Source organism: Aspergillus terreus, genomic scaffold, assembly GCF_000149615.1.
Source record: "Aspergillus terreus NIH2624 scaffold_14 genomic scaffold, whole genome shotgun sequence".
NCBI classification, from domain to species: Eukaryota; Fungi; Ascomycota; class Eurotiomycetes; order Eurotiales; family Aspergillaceae; genus Aspergillus; species Aspergillus terreus.
In genome coordinates this window covers 1,100,034-1,117,881 of record NT_165937.1, presented here as the reverse complement: position 1 = coordinate 1,117,881, position 17,848 = coordinate 1,100,034, and the positions used below count along the sequence as shown (strand labels likewise).

The 17,848-nt window shown below is 54.4% G+C and overlaps 7 protein-coding genes across 7 annotated transcripts; 2 read left to right on the top strand and 5 right to left on the bottom strand.

The window, feature by feature from the left end:
• Positions 1 to 460: 460 nt before the first annotated feature.
• ATEG_09401 (autophagy-related protein 101) lies at positions 461 to 1,188 on the top strand (the record flags this gene model as incomplete). The annotated part of the gene is made up of 3 exons (XM_001218022.1): positions 461 to 539; positions 598 to 939; positions 1,001 to 1,188. The coding sequence occupies 3 exons, from the start codon at positions 461 to 463 to the stop codon at positions 1,186 to 1,188; spliced, it is 609 nt and encodes a 202-aa protein (XP_001218023.1).
• Positions 1,189 to 1,814: 626 nt separating this feature from the next.
• Positions 1,815 to 2,860, bottom strand: yop1 (putative membrane biogenesis protein (Yop1); the record flags this gene model as incomplete). The annotated part of the gene is made up of 6 exons (XM_001218021.1): positions 1,815 to 1,932; positions 1,994 to 2,051; positions 2,113 to 2,176; positions 2,297 to 2,305; positions 2,384 to 2,590; positions 2,807 to 2,860. 6 exons carry the CDS (start codon positions 2,858 to 2,860, stop codon positions 1,815 to 1,817), a joined length of 510 nt encoding a protein of 169 aa, XP_001218022.1.
• A 1,013-nt stretch (positions 2,861 to 3,873) lies between these two features.
• Positions 3,874 to 8,386, bottom strand: ATEG_09399 (putative RSC complex subunit (Sth1); the record flags this gene model as incomplete). Its single annotated transcript, XM_001218020.1, has 4 exons — positions 3,874 to 4,104; positions 4,156 to 7,883; positions 7,951 to 8,155; positions 8,294 to 8,386. The coding sequence occupies 4 exons, from the start codon at positions 8,384 to 8,386 to the stop codon at positions 3,874 to 3,876; spliced, it is 4,257 nt and encodes a 1,418-aa protein (XP_001218021.1).
• An 848-nt stretch (positions 8,387 to 9,234) lies between these two features.
• ATEG_09398 (BAR domain protein) lies at positions 9,235 to 10,743 on the bottom strand (the record flags this gene model as incomplete). The annotated part of the gene is made up of 5 exons (XM_001218019.1): positions 9,235 to 9,805; positions 9,870 to 10,150; positions 10,205 to 10,320; positions 10,388 to 10,555; positions 10,617 to 10,743. 5 exons carry the CDS (start codon positions 10,741 to 10,743, stop codon positions 9,235 to 9,237), a joined length of 1,263 nt encoding a protein of 420 aa, XP_001218020.1.
• A 1,301-nt stretch (positions 10,744 to 12,044) lies between these two features.
• mpt (putative DNA repair and transcription factor Ada) lies at positions 12,045 to 12,785 on the bottom strand (the record flags this gene model as incomplete). The annotated part of the gene is made up of 1 exon (XM_001218018.1): positions 12,045 to 12,785. The coding sequence occupies one exon, from the start codon at positions 12,783 to 12,785 to the stop codon at positions 12,045 to 12,047; it is 741 nt and encodes a 246-aa protein (XP_001218019.1).
• A 768-nt stretch (positions 12,786 to 13,553) lies between these two features.
• Positions 13,554 to 14,462, bottom strand: ATEG_09396 (60S ribosomal protein uL2; the record flags this gene model as incomplete). The annotated part of the gene is made up of 3 exons (XM_001218017.1): positions 13,554 to 13,691; positions 13,755 to 14,332; positions 14,414 to 14,462. 3 exons carry the CDS (start codon positions 14,460 to 14,462, stop codon positions 13,554 to 13,556), a joined length of 765 nt encoding a protein of 254 aa, XP_001218018.1.
• A 1,262-nt stretch (positions 14,463 to 15,724) lies between these two features.
• Positions 15,725 to 17,828, top strand: ATEG_09395 (uncharacterized protein; the record flags this gene model as incomplete). The annotated part of the gene is made up of 5 exons (XM_001218016.1): positions 15,725 to 15,919; positions 16,023 to 16,147; positions 16,315 to 16,444; positions 16,504 to 16,872; positions 16,929 to 17,828. 5 exons carry the CDS (start codon positions 15,725 to 15,727, stop codon positions 17,826 to 17,828), a joined length of 1,719 nt encoding a protein of 572 aa, XP_001218017.1.
• Between the last annotated feature and the right edge of the window lie 20 nt (positions 17,829 to 17,848).

Here is a 17,848-nt window from a genome sequence, read left to right as displayed (position 1 = left end):
TAATCACAGTGGTGGCGTGGTTCATAGGAGGTACCTCCATCGTCGTACTCTGTTGTAGCAATCGGATGTACCTCCTGTGTCTCCCTCCTTCATGCCTTACATCCTCATCCCCATTCTCCTCCATCTCCTCCATCTTCTCTTCTCCTCTTTCTCATCTTCTTCTGCCTTCTCCTCTCCATCTCATCTTCTCCACAGGATGCAGCCCATGACGTCCCCGTCAGATACCGCCCGCTGACACCGTCTGACTCTTATCTCACTCCGACATCGCATCGCATCACACCCTCTCCTCTCCTCCTGTCCTCCCCTCCTCATCAACCACTTCCCCAGATCCACGCCACCAACCACATCCACCTCCGTACGACCCAGCGATCCATCCCAGCTGGGTCGCTTTTCGGCCTTTTCTCCCTGACAGTCAAGATAACCGCCCGCGGCGTCCCTCCTCCGTTTCCTCCCAACCACGATGGAACCCCGCAGAACCCCTCCAGAGTACTTCCTGGAGGTCTTTGCGGACACCACCAGCGTGCGCGACGTCTTAAAGGGTACACTATTTTCCCACTGTATATCCCATACGCCATCCTCTTGTACTAAGAAAAATAGGCATCCTCAACCTCATCTTCTTCCACCGCTACTTCCCCTCCATCAGGCCTTCCACCCTCGACGTCCTCGACTTCACCCTCCCCGCCATCAACGACGCCGACCTCGACACCCTGATCGACTCGCGCATCAGCGCCCTTATCCGCCAGCACTCCGCCCCGGCTTCCGCCTCTTCCTCTTCCTCTTCCGGCGGCGTCCGCGGCCGTCTCGCCGTCGAGTTCTACGAAAAGAAGCGCCGTCGCTCCGGCATCTGGTTCGGCGGCCTAGCCGGCAAGGCCGAGGAAGAGGTCTGCTGGGAGGTGTGGAATCTCGACGTGACCGTCGCCACGCCGCGGACCGAGTCCGGTATGGCTTGCTTCCTACCTATGAAACTTATAGGAAGACGAAGACTAACGTAACGGACCAGAACGCGCCAAAGTCCGCAAAGCCATGGAAAATATGCTGCACAAGGCCGCGCTCAAGATCCTCGCCGTCGTCAACCGCGACAAGGACCATATTCCCCCCATCACTACCAGCGACTCTAACCCCTTCCCCTACCGCATTGTTCTCAACCCGCGTTCTGATGGGTGGCAGAATCGTTTCGGGTTATACTGATCTCCAGAGGAGACGAGAGTCTTGCGTACTAGATGCTGTTCTAATCCGGGATCGCTGGGTCTCGATCCCGTACATCACTATCACCATCACGTCACGTAGGATATGCCGGTTATGGAGTCATGGCGTTTTCGGGTCTCTTGCCTTCTTTCCACGGGTGGTTGTTCTCCAGGAAATTAGTTAACCTTACGATGTATAATACCCGTATCCGGTCGAGATTACAGTCCGACAGGAGTTCTATGTCAATACACCCAAAGGGAGATAAAACGTTCCAAATTGGACAACTTCGTACGCAGCGCTCCATAACCAAAACCCCAGACTACTTCGCATCACACACAGCAACAGCCCGAAACCGCATCCACCAGAAGCACCACAAGCAATTCTACTGAACATGTCATGACAAACAGATAAGCATCATCCGAAAGCAAAGCGAAGGCTCCAAATCAGTCCCGTCCGGTCAGAAGGGACGTCGCTAATCTGGCACTCCTTCGTACACAGCACCGACAGTCGTCACCATCGGCTCCTTCATTCCTTGCCCGGCTACCGCCCCGCGAACGCGGGAGTCGACCCGACCCATGGCATGAGAGAAACGCACGCCATGCAAGTCGCATATACACACTTGGTCAGATCTACTGGGACTTGGTAGCGGCATCGGCCTGGGCCCGAAGGTTGGCAGAGGTGGAGCCGCTGGCGAAGAAGCGGCCCAGCACCGGCTGGAGGAAGGAGTGGAAGACGATTTGAGCGCCGCTGGATCCGTGTTAGCAGCCGCGACGCTGGTGGCATGGCCGGGGTGATTTGGGGAGCTTACTTGGTCTGGGGAAGAGCCATCCAGAGGACGAGGGCAAGCTTGAAGATGTAGTAGAAGGCTGTTGCGAAATTAGCATCGAGCGAAGACTCCCACACCACATCGTCAGTTCGGCAACTTACGGAACCAGTAGGGAGCGCTGATGGCACTCTCCAACACGGTGAAGAGGGCATACACAACCCAGTACTGTAGGATCACATGTCAGCCATCGGTTCGTCACCTCAGGGCAACGACGTCACGTGCCCCGACAGGAGCCTAGGCGTGAGCGTCGAGAGGGGGAGAGCGCCAGCAATCACGCGAACATACCGTCAGCCACTACAAGAGAGAAAATCTAGGTCAGCCACTCTGATCATGTTTCCGTGTCAGATGGGGTTGAAGAAAGAAAATACGTACCTGGGTGTCATCGGCGGTGCCGGCGGTGAACAGAGCATTGAGAGAGTAGTAGGCCGGGATGATGAAACCCGCCAGGTTGACGAGGAATTCACCGGCGATGTTGAAGAAGACCAGGAAGAAGTAGATGCCAACCAGACCGAGGACGACATAGACCTTGGGGACGGAGCTCTGACGCTCGAGGTTGTTGAGGACAGGGTACTTGGAGAGCTGAGGACACACAGGTCGGTTAGCTTGCTGCGAGATGAAGAAATTCCACACCACCGATCTCACAACCTCTGAATAGACGGGACGACAAAGAGGACGAGGATGATATAACTCCCATCGCTGTTCTCAATGCCCGGGGTCCCTGTCGGAGAGGCTGGGACCGGCGAGGACCTGGGGGTTCGCCTGCGAAAACGACACCCACACAGATGGACGACGTACCTCCTTGTCAAGCTGAGCTATGGCGTGCTGAGCACGGTCCTGGATGGAAGCCATTTTTGATGGGTTTGGGGATTTTCGGGGAGGTGAGATGGACAGTGGGAGGGGATGATATGGCAAGGAAGGGAGAGCGGTCGTTATCAGTAGCAGTGGAGGAAGAGGGAGAGAGGCAGCATCCGAAGAATAATAATACTGCGGCTGGCGCTTGCGGCCAAAGCGGGCGGGAAGTCACGTGGCTGGTCATGACGTCGAACAGGAAATTCGTCATTCTTCGGCGTCTCTTCGCAGTGATTCTGCCCTGCCCGGCTTCGTTTGTGCGACCTCATTAGTAGCTCTGGTGCGTCAGACTCGATTCACTCGCTTCCCTTGTATGTCTCGTTCTTCGAACAGCGTGCACCACACAGATGGGAGGGTTAGTCATCTGGTTGCCTATGAGATAACTAACCCTAAATCCATCGTGGCATTCCGATCGATTCTATAGATGGCCTTCTCGGCTAGTATATCTAGAGAACTGTTTCATATTTTCTTGCAACTCAACGGTCAATATATGATATACTACTGTACATCAGACACAATTTGAATGAGCTGATACAGAACTGATCTTTATCCTTTCCACTATATCCCACACATTAAGTCCATACACAACTACCTACATGAGTATCTACCCATAGTACATAACATACGGCTGCCAGACAGTAAACAGATCCAACTGCCAGACACAAATGCACGCGAAATAGACACATGGCTCTTGATTTTGCCAATACAAGGCAGGAGGGAAATATAATAATAGTTGCATAAAACATCGGCGATCAAGATCACCTTGCCCTCGTCCCGAGGAGAACAGAGCATTGCGCCATGACCCATCATCCATCCCCGGTCACCAAAGTACAGAACGCCGTCCAGAAAGTAAAAGCCAGAAGGGTTACAGGTAGAAGTGTAAGAGAACCACAAGAAAAATGCAATGCTCGGGCAAATCTTCCACCGCATGAAAACCTAAACAAGTACAGGAAGTATAAATCCATCAAGAACTGCAAAAGGCATCATCTTTTCCACAAGAGTGGTCCGTTACGTTACTCATCTTCGTTCATCCCAGTGCTCGGACTGCCGTTGGCCACCCCGGTGCTATCCCGGTTGAAGGTGAGCTTCAGCTTCGGTTGACCAGGAGTAGCCGCACTCGGCGTGTCCGCTCCGGAAAACGCAATCGCCGACGGGTCCTGGTCAGCCGGCGATACTGAGTCGTCGTAGTTGGCAAATTGGGGATGGCCCTCGGTTTCCTTCTTGAGCTCCGCGAGACACTTGGCCTATTGGTAGTTAGTATCAGACGAATAAGATACGCCGAATGGTCAACTCACCTCGATATCATTAGCATCCTGGAATAGAATGCTGCCGTCCTCGTTGTAAGTTCGAGCATTCTGGCAAAGAAGGTGGATATCATTGCGGAAGTCCCTCAGATTCTGGTACTCCTCGCGATTAATCTTCTTGCGGATCATCTCCATCGCAATAGGATTCTGAATGATCATGTAGTAGTCGGGATACTGCGACCGAGGCGGCGGCTTCATAAATGGCTCGATGATCGAACGAGTCACCGGTCCGTCCTCGCTATCGGAAGAATCGGCAGGGAGCTCTTGTTCCATATCCATCAATGACTGGTAGACATTGTTGAGGATCTGTTGCAAGATAGCCCGGTTCTCAGGACTCAACGTCTCCACCGGCTTGGCCTGTCTGCCTCGCTTGCGCTTGGGCTGAGGTGTCTCCTCAACAAGTTCTTCCGCTTTACGCTTCGGCGCAGGGCCACGGCGGCCCCGCTTCTTGGGCTGAGGAGTTTCCGAGCTCTCGCGCGAAGGCTCCGGCGAAGAGTCGCCACCAGCCTTGCGGCTGCGCTTTTCCTTGTTCACCCGGCGTCGTTCCACGCGAGCCTCTTTCCGAGCGATGGCATCTTCGATCGTATCATCATCGGCATCGACCGCCATGAGCCACTGCTCCTCGGTAAGACCATCGTCATATCGAGTGACCTTGCGCTCGCGGGCACCACGCCCACCGACTTCGACCTCGACTTCGTCCGCAACCGGGTTGTCCTCAGCAAGGTAGATATCGGGGAGTTCACTCTCTCCCATCAAACGAGGGAGGGGATGACCAGGTCCGTACGGATCAGTCTGCTGACGGTCCTTATCAATCCGCTGGAAGGTAGCCAGTTCTTCGTCGGAACGAGCCATGATATCATTCAAGTCATCATCGTCCATCTCATCCTGGTCGCCGAGCTGATCAGCCGCCTCGGCAGACTCGAGCAGAGTTCGCAGTAGCGCATCACGCTCCTCATTGGTGGACTTGTTGTCGAATTTTCCGGCTTGAATGACTTTGCCGTCCATATCCAACTTGAACTGTGCACGTTCGAGGATCTTCTCTTCGATAGAATTGGAGGTAATCAGACGCAAGATACGCACTTCGTTCTTTTGACCGATACGATGCGCACGATCCTGGGCCTGCAAATCCTGGTGGGGGTTCCAATCCGAATCGAAAATGATGACAGTGTCGGCAGACTGAAGGTTAAGACCGAGACCACCAGCACGCGTCGAGAGCAAGAAGCAGAAGTACTCAGAACCGGGGGCGTTGAACAGTTTCAGAAGGTCGGAACGATCATCGGACTTGGTGGAACCGTCCAGACGCAGGTACTTCAAACCCCGCAAGCGCAGGAAATCCTCCATGATGTTCATGATCTGCGTCATCTGGAAGAACATCAAGACACGATGACCGGTTGCTCGGAATTTGGGCAGAATGCGGTCTAGGAGCTCGAATTTACCGGCGGTACGCCACAGCAGATCATTCGTCGCCCGAGTGGGATTCATCTGATCTTCCACAGGTTCGAACACGAAAGGATGGTTGCACAGTTTGCGCAGCTGCATCAGCATGTTACTGAGACCACGCATACCCGTCTTTCCTCCCTTGCCGTCGCTGACGACCATCTTGTTGTGTGTCATCAGCTGGCGGTACAGCTTGGCTTGCAGGGCAGAGAAACGGCACTTGATGACACGTTCTTGCTTGTCAGGGAGATCCTTCTCGACGTCCTTCTTCAGACGTCTCAGAAGGAAGGGCCGGAGAACCTTGTGGAGACGACGAATCACCAGCAGCTGTTCTTCTTCACTCAGCTCCATGCGATCCTGACCACCCGTATTGGCGAACGGCGTGTTGAACCACTCATCAAACGATTTCACCGACTTGAAAATATTGGGCAGGACGAAGTTCAGCAGAGCCCACAGCTCGGGAAGGTTGTTTTGCAGCGGAGTACCAGTCAAAATCAACCGATACCGGCTGGTGTAGTACTGAGAAAGCGTGCTGCTAAGCTTGGACTGCGTATTCTTCATACGGTGACCCTCGTCGACAATCATGTGAGTCCACTTGACCTTACTCAAGACCGGGCGATCCTTGATGATGTATTCGTACGTAGTCAAGAGGACCTGGAAGTTGCCCCAACGGATCTGCTGTTGTTGCTGTTTACGAGCGTTGGGGGGTCCCTTGTAAACCACGCGACTGACCGCAGGAGCCCACTTTTCGAACTCCAGATTCCAGTTGGTCAGAGTACTCAGGGGCACAATGACCAGGAAGGGCCCGTTGTTCTTCTTCTTCTCGATGATATAGGTGATCAAACTGATCGTCTGGATGGTCTTACCGAGACCCATCTCGTCGGCCAAGATACCATTGAGGTTGTTGTTGTAGAGCGAGATCATCCACTGCAAACCTCTAATTTGGTATTCTTTCAGCGTACCACCCACCAGAATCGAAGGCTGCTCAGTGATTTCTTCCTTGATGCGATGCGCAACAGCATAGTAATCGACCTTGCGTCGACCACCACCTTCTTCGTCGTCGCTTCCGGAGGCAATGTCTTCGTCCTCGTCCTCCTCGTAGAACTGATCCTCCTCGCCGTATCGCTCGGCCAGGCTTCGCTGTTGTTCCCTGACGGAGGCGGCAAGTTGTTTGAGGAAATTGTCGGTCTGCTTGAGAAGGTGGGAGATACGGGAATCCTTGGCCTGTCCCAGCAGTTTCATGTAGGTCTCTTCATCGTTGGCCTTGAGAGCCTGGAGACGCTGCTTGGCCGTGCGCTCGACGCGACGCTGCTCCTCGCGCTCCATATGCTGGTGGTGTTGCAGCATCATACGACCCAGCTTTTGTACGCGAGTGCGCTGTTGGCTAGCAGCCGTTTGAAGTTCGAGACCATGGTTGAGGATCGCCTGGAGTTGGTCATACTGCTTCCTCTTCTCCCGGGTCTCACGAGCATCGCGCTGCTGTTTCTCAAGCTTCTCCGTGATCCGCGCCTCCCGAAGGGACTGTTTCTTCATTCGACGGTGGGATGCGCGGTTCGCGGTCATGCCCAAGTTGTCGAAATGGAACATTTCGTTCTGAATCTGCTTGCGGAAGAGTCTCTGCTTGGGCAGCAGATTGAGCATTTTGTATTCGATCAGAGCCTTCAGCTTCAGAGAATCATCACCCGTGGCGGTGTCGCTGCGGCTGGTATCCCACACGCCGACATTGGCCGGGAGCTCAGCCAGTTCGGCTTTCCGCGCATTGATCTTGTTATAGAGCACCGTCTCTCGCTCTTCCCGAATTTGTTCGAGATCCATGCCGACGGGCATCAAGGCGGGAACGCGCATACGGTTAGCACGCGAGGCATGATTTGTGAAGGTGATAGTCTTGGGAATTGACTCGTAGGGCGATTGCAAGGACTCGTAATATTCTTTGCTGGGAGTGATGTCCTCGACAGGGCCTGACTGTTCCGATTTGGACTGACTCACGCCCTCGATGACACCCTCAGCAGCTGCGACAGTGTCGGAAGGCGCCGGAGTCTGCGACTTTTTGGACGGGAAAAGCTGTTGTTGTACACGAGGGGGGAGCGGGAGGTTTTTGGATAGCATCTTGAAGGCCAGGATCTGGCTTCTCAGGATGGACAGCTGCTCTGGAGAGAAACTACCACTCGCAACAGGTGCACCCTTCTGCGAAGCGGCCTGGCCAGAGGGCGCTTGCGGTTGAGCGCCAGTGGGGGTGGACACGGCATCCTGGCCAGCTCCGGTCGGAACCGAGTTGTTTCGCGCTGCAGGGAATTTGGAATTAGAAGAATGTTCGCGGGGGAATATATGCGCAGGGAAGAGTGGACCTACCGTGCATACCATTTGGGCCGGCGGCTTCAGGTGTCGTACCATTCAATTGCTGTTGACGTTGCTGCGCTTGGAGCTGTTGTTGTTGCGCGATCTGTCTTTGCTTTTGGAACACCTGCTGTCGTTGGACGGCGGAAAGAAGATTATGGGCTTTGAGATATTCAGGGTCGTCGTGGCGGACGCCCTGCTCTTGCATCTGTTTGTATTTCTTGGAGGTGGTCAGATAATAATTCATGGACGAGGGAAGGGAAAGAAAGAATATTTATATAATGGGTGAAGAAAAATTGAGTAAATACAAGGGGTGGGTGGTAGCTGGTAGACGAAGGTCTAGGGGGAAATATCGTACCTGGTAGACCTCTTGGATGTGTTGCTGTGTCAGGTTCGGCGGCAAGCTCATGTTGCCAGGTGCCGTGTTCGGCACTGACTGAAGGGAAGCCATGGTCTAGCGCGATGTTCGTCTATACATATGACGGAGAAACACGTCGGGATGGACCTGTATGCGACGGCGGGCGCGTCGGGGGCAACACGTGGGTAGAGGGAAAACCGGTGGACGGTGGGAATCGCCAGGTCGCGCCAAAGAGGCGACCGGGCGCGCGACGAGGGTGAAGCGGGACGGGCACGGGGGCGTCAGTGGTCAATGGATGCGACAAAGAGTGGTCAATATCTGGACCTTGGCGATAGTTTCGTGATGTTTTTGCCGGCCGGGGCGTCGGGGAGCGATGGCAGAGGAGCCGGGGGCGGTCGGCGACGAACAAGGGAAAAAGGGAAAGGGGGGCGAAGGGAGGGTGAGAAAGGAGGGAAAGGGAGCCCAAAGGGCGAGAGGGCGGAGGGGAAACGCGCGTGGAGAGCGAAATGGATGAAATGGAGATGGAGGGGACGGGACAGTCGCGACTTTTGGCCGGGGAAAACTGGCGGTGGTGCTCAGCCTGTCTGTGCCTGTAACGGGGAGGAGGAGGAGAAGCAGCAGGCGGCGATGGGAAAATGGGAAGAATTTGGCTGGGGGAAGTCATGTGACACGGCTGCTGACTAAGGCTGACTCATCCTATCCTCTGTTGAAGAAGACATCCCTACCTAGTAACAGAACTAACTACCTTACCTACATACTATCGACAGAGCTACACATGCGTAGGGACTTCAGCTTCACTACATTCACTACTCAGAGCACCAGCTCATTGTCCGCAATTCAATCAATTCCTGTCAACTCCTGCGCCTTCAGACCCTACGTAACATACATTCAAAGAAGAACCAATCATCAAAACACCCCTCAACCCAGACTCCCAATCCCAGCTATGCCTCTCCAGCACTCAACATCGGCCGCTTCATCGGCGGCGGCGGCGCAGGCTTCTTCGCCCGTGAGGGTGGTGGCGGCGGAGGTGCCTTCTTATGCAACGACACCCCATTCAACGTTACGGAACTCCCTCGGCGTGATACAGACCCTCCATAATTGCCATTGAACGGGCTGGTCTCCTCCGGCGGGTCCTGATAGGGATCCTCATACACCCGGCTGATGGGACGAGACTGATTCGCCACGTTCCGCTGGCTAGAATAAGTCTCACTGATGGTCCGAGCTGGCCATTGCTGAGAACCGGATGCCTGTTCCTGTCGCAGCTGTGCTGGGCCCTCGAAGGTCGCTGTCCGGTTGAATCCCGGTCGAGGAGGGGCCGTCTCGGCAGCGTATGCGTCTTTCATGTCCCCCGTATAGACCGAAGTCGGCCGGTTCGACCGGATAATCGGCCGTGCGTCCGCCCCGTTCGCGGGCTCCTCTTGCAGAGCTTCGTACCGTTCCTGATACGAGTGTGCCGTGTTAGATCTGGCGCGGCCTGTTCGGCGGCCATTGGGGGTAGGGGCTTGCGAGTGTCTGTCCCAGCGTTAGTCTTATCGGGATCTTATGGATGCGTAGGTTGCGATCAGTCCCCACGTACCTGCTCGGCCACTCGTTCTTAAGTTGAAGAAGCACCTCTCTGCACTGTTCGTGGTAGCTCAGCTGCGCATCGAGGAAGGCCTCCAGGTCGACCACGCCATCCACCTCTGCGTCTTTGATGTCCTGCATCCGGCGGAACACGTCGTCATTGGCCTCTTCATATTTCACCTTTTGCGTGCGCAGTTCCTCCTCGATCCGGAAGTCCTCTTTCTTGACCTTTTGCATCTTCGAAAGAGACGTATCGTAGGCCAAGCGTCGACTGTCGAGCTTCTTCCGCGCAGACTAGAGAAGGTATGTTAGTGACTCCCGCAGAAGTATTGGCCGAATCAGCCGTACTTGGTAATCTTTCATTTGCGCCAGAGATCGCTCCAGCGATTCCAGCCAGCTAGAAGTCGCCTGGGCAATGTATGTCTCCTGGATCCGCGCCAGGCGTTCTTCCGCGCGACCAAACACTATCGAGGTCGATTAGCGGGGAACCGTATGCAAGGAGACAATGGAAAGGCGATGGCATCAACGTACTGGAGAGACAGCGGCCGTAGTCGGATTGTGCGTCAAAATCTTCCCCATGGCTGACCATGCTGGAGCCCAGATGCGCGATAGGCAGAGTCTTCTCCTTGTCGTCGCCTTCACTGCGCTTGGAGATGGACTTGACGTAGGCAGTCATGGATTTGTGGATGCGATCAACGCCTTGAGAAGGATGGAATCAGTGGCTGTTCTGGGGGCTGCAGTGATAGATGGCTCTTCTCACCGTCATGCCGCACGTTCATTTCGGTTTCCATAGCCTTGAAGTCATCGGAGAGGTTGGTCTTGACTTCACCTCCCATCCTCTCGCCGGCCCATTGTTTGAAGCGGTCAAATTTCCGGTTGACGTTCATATTGATTTAAGGACGAGTTTATTCCAGGAATAGAGGAGCGAAAAGAAGAATAAGAATAGTTTAATCAAGTTCAATAGATATGAAGAAAGAAGGTCGCAAAGAATCTTCGGGAGCTTAATGCGGCGATGGTTGTAGATATAAATAACCGAATGCGGTCAACCAGACCTGAAGCCTGTCAGGATGGGGAACCACTCGGAAAGAGGAATGTATGTCTGACAGAGAGAGATTGATGCTGTCAGTGCCACCAGATAGAGCGAGGTATGGCAGCGTCGAGGAGACGAGTAACGGGAATGAGAATTGGGGATGGGAATGGGAATGAGAGGGATGGGGAAGGAGAAGAAAGAAGAGAGTCCAGACCGGAGGGATGGAAGTGGGATGGTTTAATGGAGAGGCTGCCCCAACCACGATGGGATAATCTAATTACGGATTAATGAACAATGAAATAACTGTTGATTGTTGTTTTTATCCTGATTTGTTATTGTTATAACCAAAATACCGGTAATAACACCGACGCAGCCGCCACCCCTCCACCATCAAAGAGGTTTCGCAAGCAGACCCTGGATGGACGAAACAACCATGGAGGATGGTTACCCGGCTGGGAAAGGATAGGTACCTGAAACCTTAGCCTGAACGGTGACACGCGGCGGTGGGCCTTCCGGTGGGCAGCGGCTTCTCCTGAGAGGACGCACCAGGCGCTGGATGTTGCCACGCTGCTATTTACAGCACACTCGTCCATGATCGTACGGAGGGTACGGAGGGTGTCCACAGTAGCAAGATTGTCTCACTGTGGTGTCTCACAATGCCATGGTTTTGGTGTTTCTTCCTATGTATCCAGCATTACTCGCAGAGCTATTCGCAGAAATGGGATAGTACCTACTGTAGGTACATACAGAGTACGCGCTCGGATCTTTGTACCGCACGGCCAATGCTCACTTTACCCCAGCGAGCTGTTGCATTCATTGAGTCCGTGGGTTGAGGGGATCTGCCAAGTCGCCACAGTGAGGAGAAGTCGACTGGAGCAGTCGCAATCACGGCTTGACATCTACATACTGTAGGGTCCTTATCAACCTTGAAAGTCCAGAAGCATGGACGAAGATGTGGGCCATACATGGTGCGTCATATAGATTAGATCGCTCAAGAACACATAAAGCCCCCATATCTCCCCGCGCCCGCCAACCCTCCATCCTTCCATTCCTGAGTAACGTGAAATAATAATAATAATAATAATGAACGCAAGGAACCTTCATTACTACCTTGCTCAGCCATCCAATCTAGGAACCCATGCGAACAGCCTGTACGCCTCACTGCCTCCCTTCATCCGGTGAACCCTCCACAAACCGATCCCAGTCGAGGATATCCGTGGCGCCAGGGATCCCAACCCCAGTCGATAAAGAAACCCCATCATCCACAGGTGGCACAGCTCCCAGACCAGAGTCCAAATACGCCTCCGCGGCTATTAGGGCGTCAAAATCGTTCCAATCCATGTCCACCTCCGCAGCCACGCCGTTATCGCACAACCCATCCACAAGACCACAGGGCTGAAACGCAGCCGCCGCGTTTCCAACCGGACCGCATCCATCCACCATGGCCGCAGCATACTGTCCCGGCGTCACGCCCATTATGCGCTTAAACACGCGGTGGAAATGGCTGGGTGTCAGGCTGGCCTGGGCCGCGAGGTTCCGCAGCGTCGTCGGCTTGGAGCCGGCCTTAATGTCGGACTCGATCGTCGCGCATGCTTGTGCGATCAATTGGACCTGCGGGTTCTCGGGTCGGAGGGTCTGCGGTCTGCAGCGCTTGCAGGGCCGGAAACCGGCGGTTTCGGCCTGGGAGGGCGTGTCGTAGAACCGGATGTTGGCCCGCCGGGCCAGGCGGCTAGGACATGATGGGCGACAGTAGATCTTTGTGGTGAGCACGGCGTAGACGAAGGAATCCGCGGTTGCGTCGCGGTTGGCGACGGCTTGCCAGCGTGCGGCGGCAGACTGGGGGGATGTGGTGCTCGCGGTTAGTCGGGGTAGTCTTTGAGGGAGATCTTTCTGGACCATCACATTGAAATGGGCTTCGTTTGATATGTCCGCCGGTTCTAGTGATTATTGGATTGTTGTAGAGAGACTGGAGCAGGACCTGGACATGATGGTGGCCTTTTAAATCGCCTCCGAAGTTGCGGGGTTGCCCGCTGATTGGTCAATTCCAGAGCAGTGTGTGCAGAACGATGACTGTCAATAATACAGGTGATTATCGTTGACTGTTGACTGTTGGCTTGAGGCTACTTGGGATAGTTGGAGCACCGTATACTGGATGTGGTCTGCCCATGCAGGATAGCGCCGGTGTCGTTGATGGTGCATACCAGGTGGGTGGTCATACTCACATTCGTATATATATATCACGGCGACAACCACCCCTGGAAGCAATCAACATTCATTCTCTTCAGCCCCAATGTAATCGATAAGGATGGAAACCGAGATGCACATGTACACCTAAGGACATCTTGAATTGAAGGGTTCAACGACGCAGCATATACCAAGTCTCAACACCCACTGCAGTTGTACCAGCATAGTCCCATGTCATGACACATTTACTCAGATGTACACCAAGATATATCCAACAGATTCATTATGGTAAATCCATTATACCCGGAGAGTGACTTTTGACCATCCCGTTGTATTTTTTAATCATCAATGAAATTTGGCCACAACCTTAACTTGGCTAAGGACGCGTGGAAGGTAATCCGCAGTCGCCTAAGTACAGATGTCTCATAGCAATAGAGCATTTTCAACCCGTCACAAACAAAAGAACTCCACTCGATACCCCGCTTACTCCTTGGTCTTCTGGGTACCACGGAGCAGACCGGTTCTCCGGGCAGCAATAAGACCGGCTTTTTGACCCTGGGCGGCGTAGCGAGAGATGGTCGAAGCCTTACCAATATGCTGGTGGTTACCACCACCGTGAGGCTGTAGAGAAAATGCATGTCAGTCATCCAATTCTGCAAACGATTCGGGGTAAAGGCTCCTTACGTGATCAACGGGGTTCATGGCAACACCACGAGTCTTGGGCCAAGAGTTGCGCTTGACAGCGAACTTGTGCTTGGCACGAGAAGCCTTGAGCAGGGGCTTGTCGGTACGACCACCACCGGCAACGATACCGATCATACCACGAGAGGTGTTCTTGACAACCTTCTTGGCACCAGAGGGGAGCTTGATACGGGTCTTGCCCTCCTCGGGGTTGTGGCCGATGACGGTAACGTAGTTACCAGAGGTACGGCCGAGCGCACCACGGTCACCAGCCTTCTCCTCGACGTTGGTGATGACGGTACCCTCGGGGACGGAGGCGAGAGGGAGGACGTTGCCGACGGTCAGGGCAGCGTTCTTTCCGGCGTAGATGAACTGGCCAGTGTACATGCCCTCGTTGGCGATGAAGGTCTCGGTGACCATCTTGAACTTGTAAGGGTGACGGAACTGGACCTTGGCGAGGGGAGCACCACGGCCAGGGTCGTGGATGATCTCCTTCACGACACCGCGAGTGTATCCATGGCGCTCAGCGTAGTCGAGGGTACGGAACTGGGCAGGAGCCTTGTTGAGACGGGTGTGAGCCGCTAGAGGCGAGGAATTCCATCAGCATTCGCGGTTCTTTTGGGATGCATTCAAATTTTCGAAATCATTGCGGTCGCACTCACTGAAAATGGATCCACGACCCTTCCTCTGGTTGCGGATCACACGACCCATGGCGACTTTCTGTAGATAGACCTGGAGGTTAGTATTGTCGAGAAGAAAGAAAGACCGCCTGCGACCCTGGGGGAGTGGTGGGAGTTGACTGGAATTCTCGTACCTCAAGATCGAAGATGGGCTTGTCGGGTTGGTGTAGTAGAGAATTCGTCGGAGACTGAGGGCTGTGTGGGCATTAGGGCGAAATCGCTAACCTAACCGAGTTGGCGCTAGCGCCGTTTGGGATCTTGGCGGTGCTAACCCTGCCTGGTGATTGGCGGGGCGGTTGTTGCGGTTAAAGTGGACCGCGCTTATATAACCATTCATCACGAGCACTTCTCCATCCTCGTGTCGTTGACTGTGTGGACTGTGTCGACTATCTCAAATGTGACAAGAGTTTCGCCGTGATATAAAGTGGAGTCGACTTCTTGAATCGGACTCCTGACTTCCCCCGCCAGGGTCCTGTCTATGGCAGCCCGAATGCGTTGAGACGGACTTGTGTCAATGGTCTCCGTCTACCGGTCCCTTATAACACGTCAATATGGCCAACATGAGCCTCCCCGATGAATCCTGAAGCATCATTGATTCCAATCTCTAGGGCCTGAATGGCAGTCGTGCATATCCAGATTGATACGGGTTTACGATCATCTTGCCCCGTCACTCCCATACCGTCTATCTGGTGACAGTGGCGTCAACGGCGTCATTAGATACCTCGACGGCATGCTCTGAAGACCCAAATTTCAACGTTGGATGTCCATCTGGTGGACCAGTCGGTCTGTGTTGCGTGGTTGACCGTCTACTGCAACATACCCGAACGCGCGCACCGCGCCGTATCCGAGGTCCCTCTGTCTAGTCTACACTCGAGACGAGAGGTTTCTCTCCATCTCTCTTGCACATTCATCCAACTGTGCTGGAGTCCTTAGTCGATGCGCTCTCTTCCTGCATTGTTTTACACGCAGAGTTTGCTTGCGACAGCCATCATCATCACTCTTCATCTCTCTGCGCGTCCGGATCCCTTGATCGCATCAAAATGCTTAGATAGAAATGCGCTCCAAATGTAGACGAAATATCTCCAAAATCAGAGGAACAGAATGCATGCGCTTGAATGAGCGCGGATCCTACCGTGATATGTGCTGCCATTGACCACGCGCGTAAATGCCGCGCTCCAACCGTAGCAAGCAGTAGTTCGGCACGTACTTCTTGCGGCGCGGACTCGCCCACCCGCTTTCTCCTCCGTCACCACCACTCCGTCAACCCCAACCTTTCACCAGAACATGTCTAACATGTCTCTTTCCGATTCCGATCTTTCGTCGCTGTCATCGGCGCCTCCTTCAGATGAGGAGCCTGCCTCCATGGCTGTCGACGAGCCTGTCGGTATCACCAAGTACTTCAAGAAGAAGGAATCCGAGTCGCCGCCGCCGAAACGAGCTCCCTCACCACCCCATGAATATGTTTTGGCGGACAATCCAGACATTGCAGTAAGTTACATATAATTGCACTTTATCCCGAGCTTCATCGTCGTTGATTTGACGCGTCTACCGTCCTTCGCGCGAACAATCTCGCTGACCCGTCGCAACACAGTTCATTGTAATGTTCCGCGCGCGTTTCCACGAAGTGTTCCCGCGATCGACGCCACACTACGGACCCCAAGACATCGAGAGAGGTGTCTCGGAGCTCCCACCGGGTGACCATATCGAGAGATTATTGTGTGCATTATTGGGCTTGGTGTTGAATAGAAAGAAAGACGTGGAGTACGTTGCGCCACACGCCTTCCCGACCTACGACGTGAAGCTGCGCGCAGCTTCACTTGTCGTCTCGAACAGGATCATCTCGCCCTTGCTATCGAAACCCGACTGACTGTCTTAATGCGCAGGCGAAACCACTACACACGTCCACTGGAAGAGGCGATTCAGACGCACGTTTCGCAATGGCCCAAGGCTTGGCAAGGGAAGAATCCCCTCCATGGGGGTGGATCGTTCGCGGGAATGACCCCCGAACAACGCGTACGTGACGCGACTACCGCATTGGCCTTATTGACATTTCAATCAACTGACTTGCCTAGTTGGTACTACTTAAGTCGCTCATTCTCTGGTCCTTGTCGTCCTCCGAAGCCGTCCAAGCGAAGATCAAAGAATCCTACAAGCAAGCCCGTCACGAAGATGATCTGAACCAACCGCTTTCGGTCCAGCCTTGGGGCCGCGACGGATTGAAGCGCCGGTACTGGTTGATTGAAGGACTGGACGACACCCACTTCAGACTGTACCGGGAGAGCAATCCAGCGTTGAAGAATGTCACCTGGTGGAGCGTGGCGGGCACAATTCCTGAACTGACAGCTATTGCGGAGAAGCTCGAGCAGGAGCGAAGCACGAATTCGAAGAAATTGAGCGAGAAGATCAGACTCTCCATCCCTCGATTTGAGGGCTCGGAGGAGGTAAGATGCCCACTGTATCGGTCTTTCCTGTCGCCATGGCTCACCTAGTAACACAGAAACGTAAACGCCGCGATTATCGCATCGCCCGAAAGGCTCAGTTCGCTCGACCGGAACCTGGATTCTCCCTGTATGAGGGTCGCACTCGCGGCAAGAAGTTGAAGTATACGTACTCGGACGATGAGGACATCTTCTCGGATGGCCTCCCGGCGACCCGACGATCGACACGCAACACATCCGGTGTCTCTACGCCTACTGAGCCCGCAGGCCCGAGGTTCACAGCTAGCGGAAGACAGATCCGCTCGCGTGCGGGGGGCTTATACGGTGAGACCTTGCTGAGTGGACAGCGAGATGAGGAAGAGGAGGGCAGACCCCAGCGAACTCGGACTACTCGAGCCAACGGATACGCCTATGAGATGGATTATGAAATGGACGAGGGCTCTGATGGTGGCGAATCGAGCGGTAACGAGTGGCAGGGCGGCGAGGAGGAAGACGAGAACGAGTTTGAAGGCGACGACGAAGAGGAAGTGAGCGGCGACGAGTCAGTCGTCAATGCAGAAAACAGAAGCCTGGTGGTGCAGCTCCGATACAACAAAGACAAGATGCCGAGCGGCGAGAGTGCTCTTGATGAGCAGCCAACTCCGCAGAATGGCGAAAGCAAAGCGGAAATCGTCCAAACCGAAGCCGCAGGCCCGTTACCGCCAGCCCAGCCACAGCTGCCGGCAGTCAATGGGCTGCCAGTCACAGCTCAGGAGCCTCCGCCAGCGCTGGATACGAAACCACTTGCTGAGGTATCCAGCGAGGCTCCCGTGGAGCAGAAAGCCGGTCCCGCAGAGAATGGGACTGGAGGCCCACGGCAGGGAGGCAATGGAGCCGCCCCTCAGACTATCATGACCTCTACGACGGAGCTTCCCAGCCATCCGGCGGCTGCTGCGTCTGGTCCCAACGAGACTGCCTAGGCTATGTAGAGCCGGGCGAT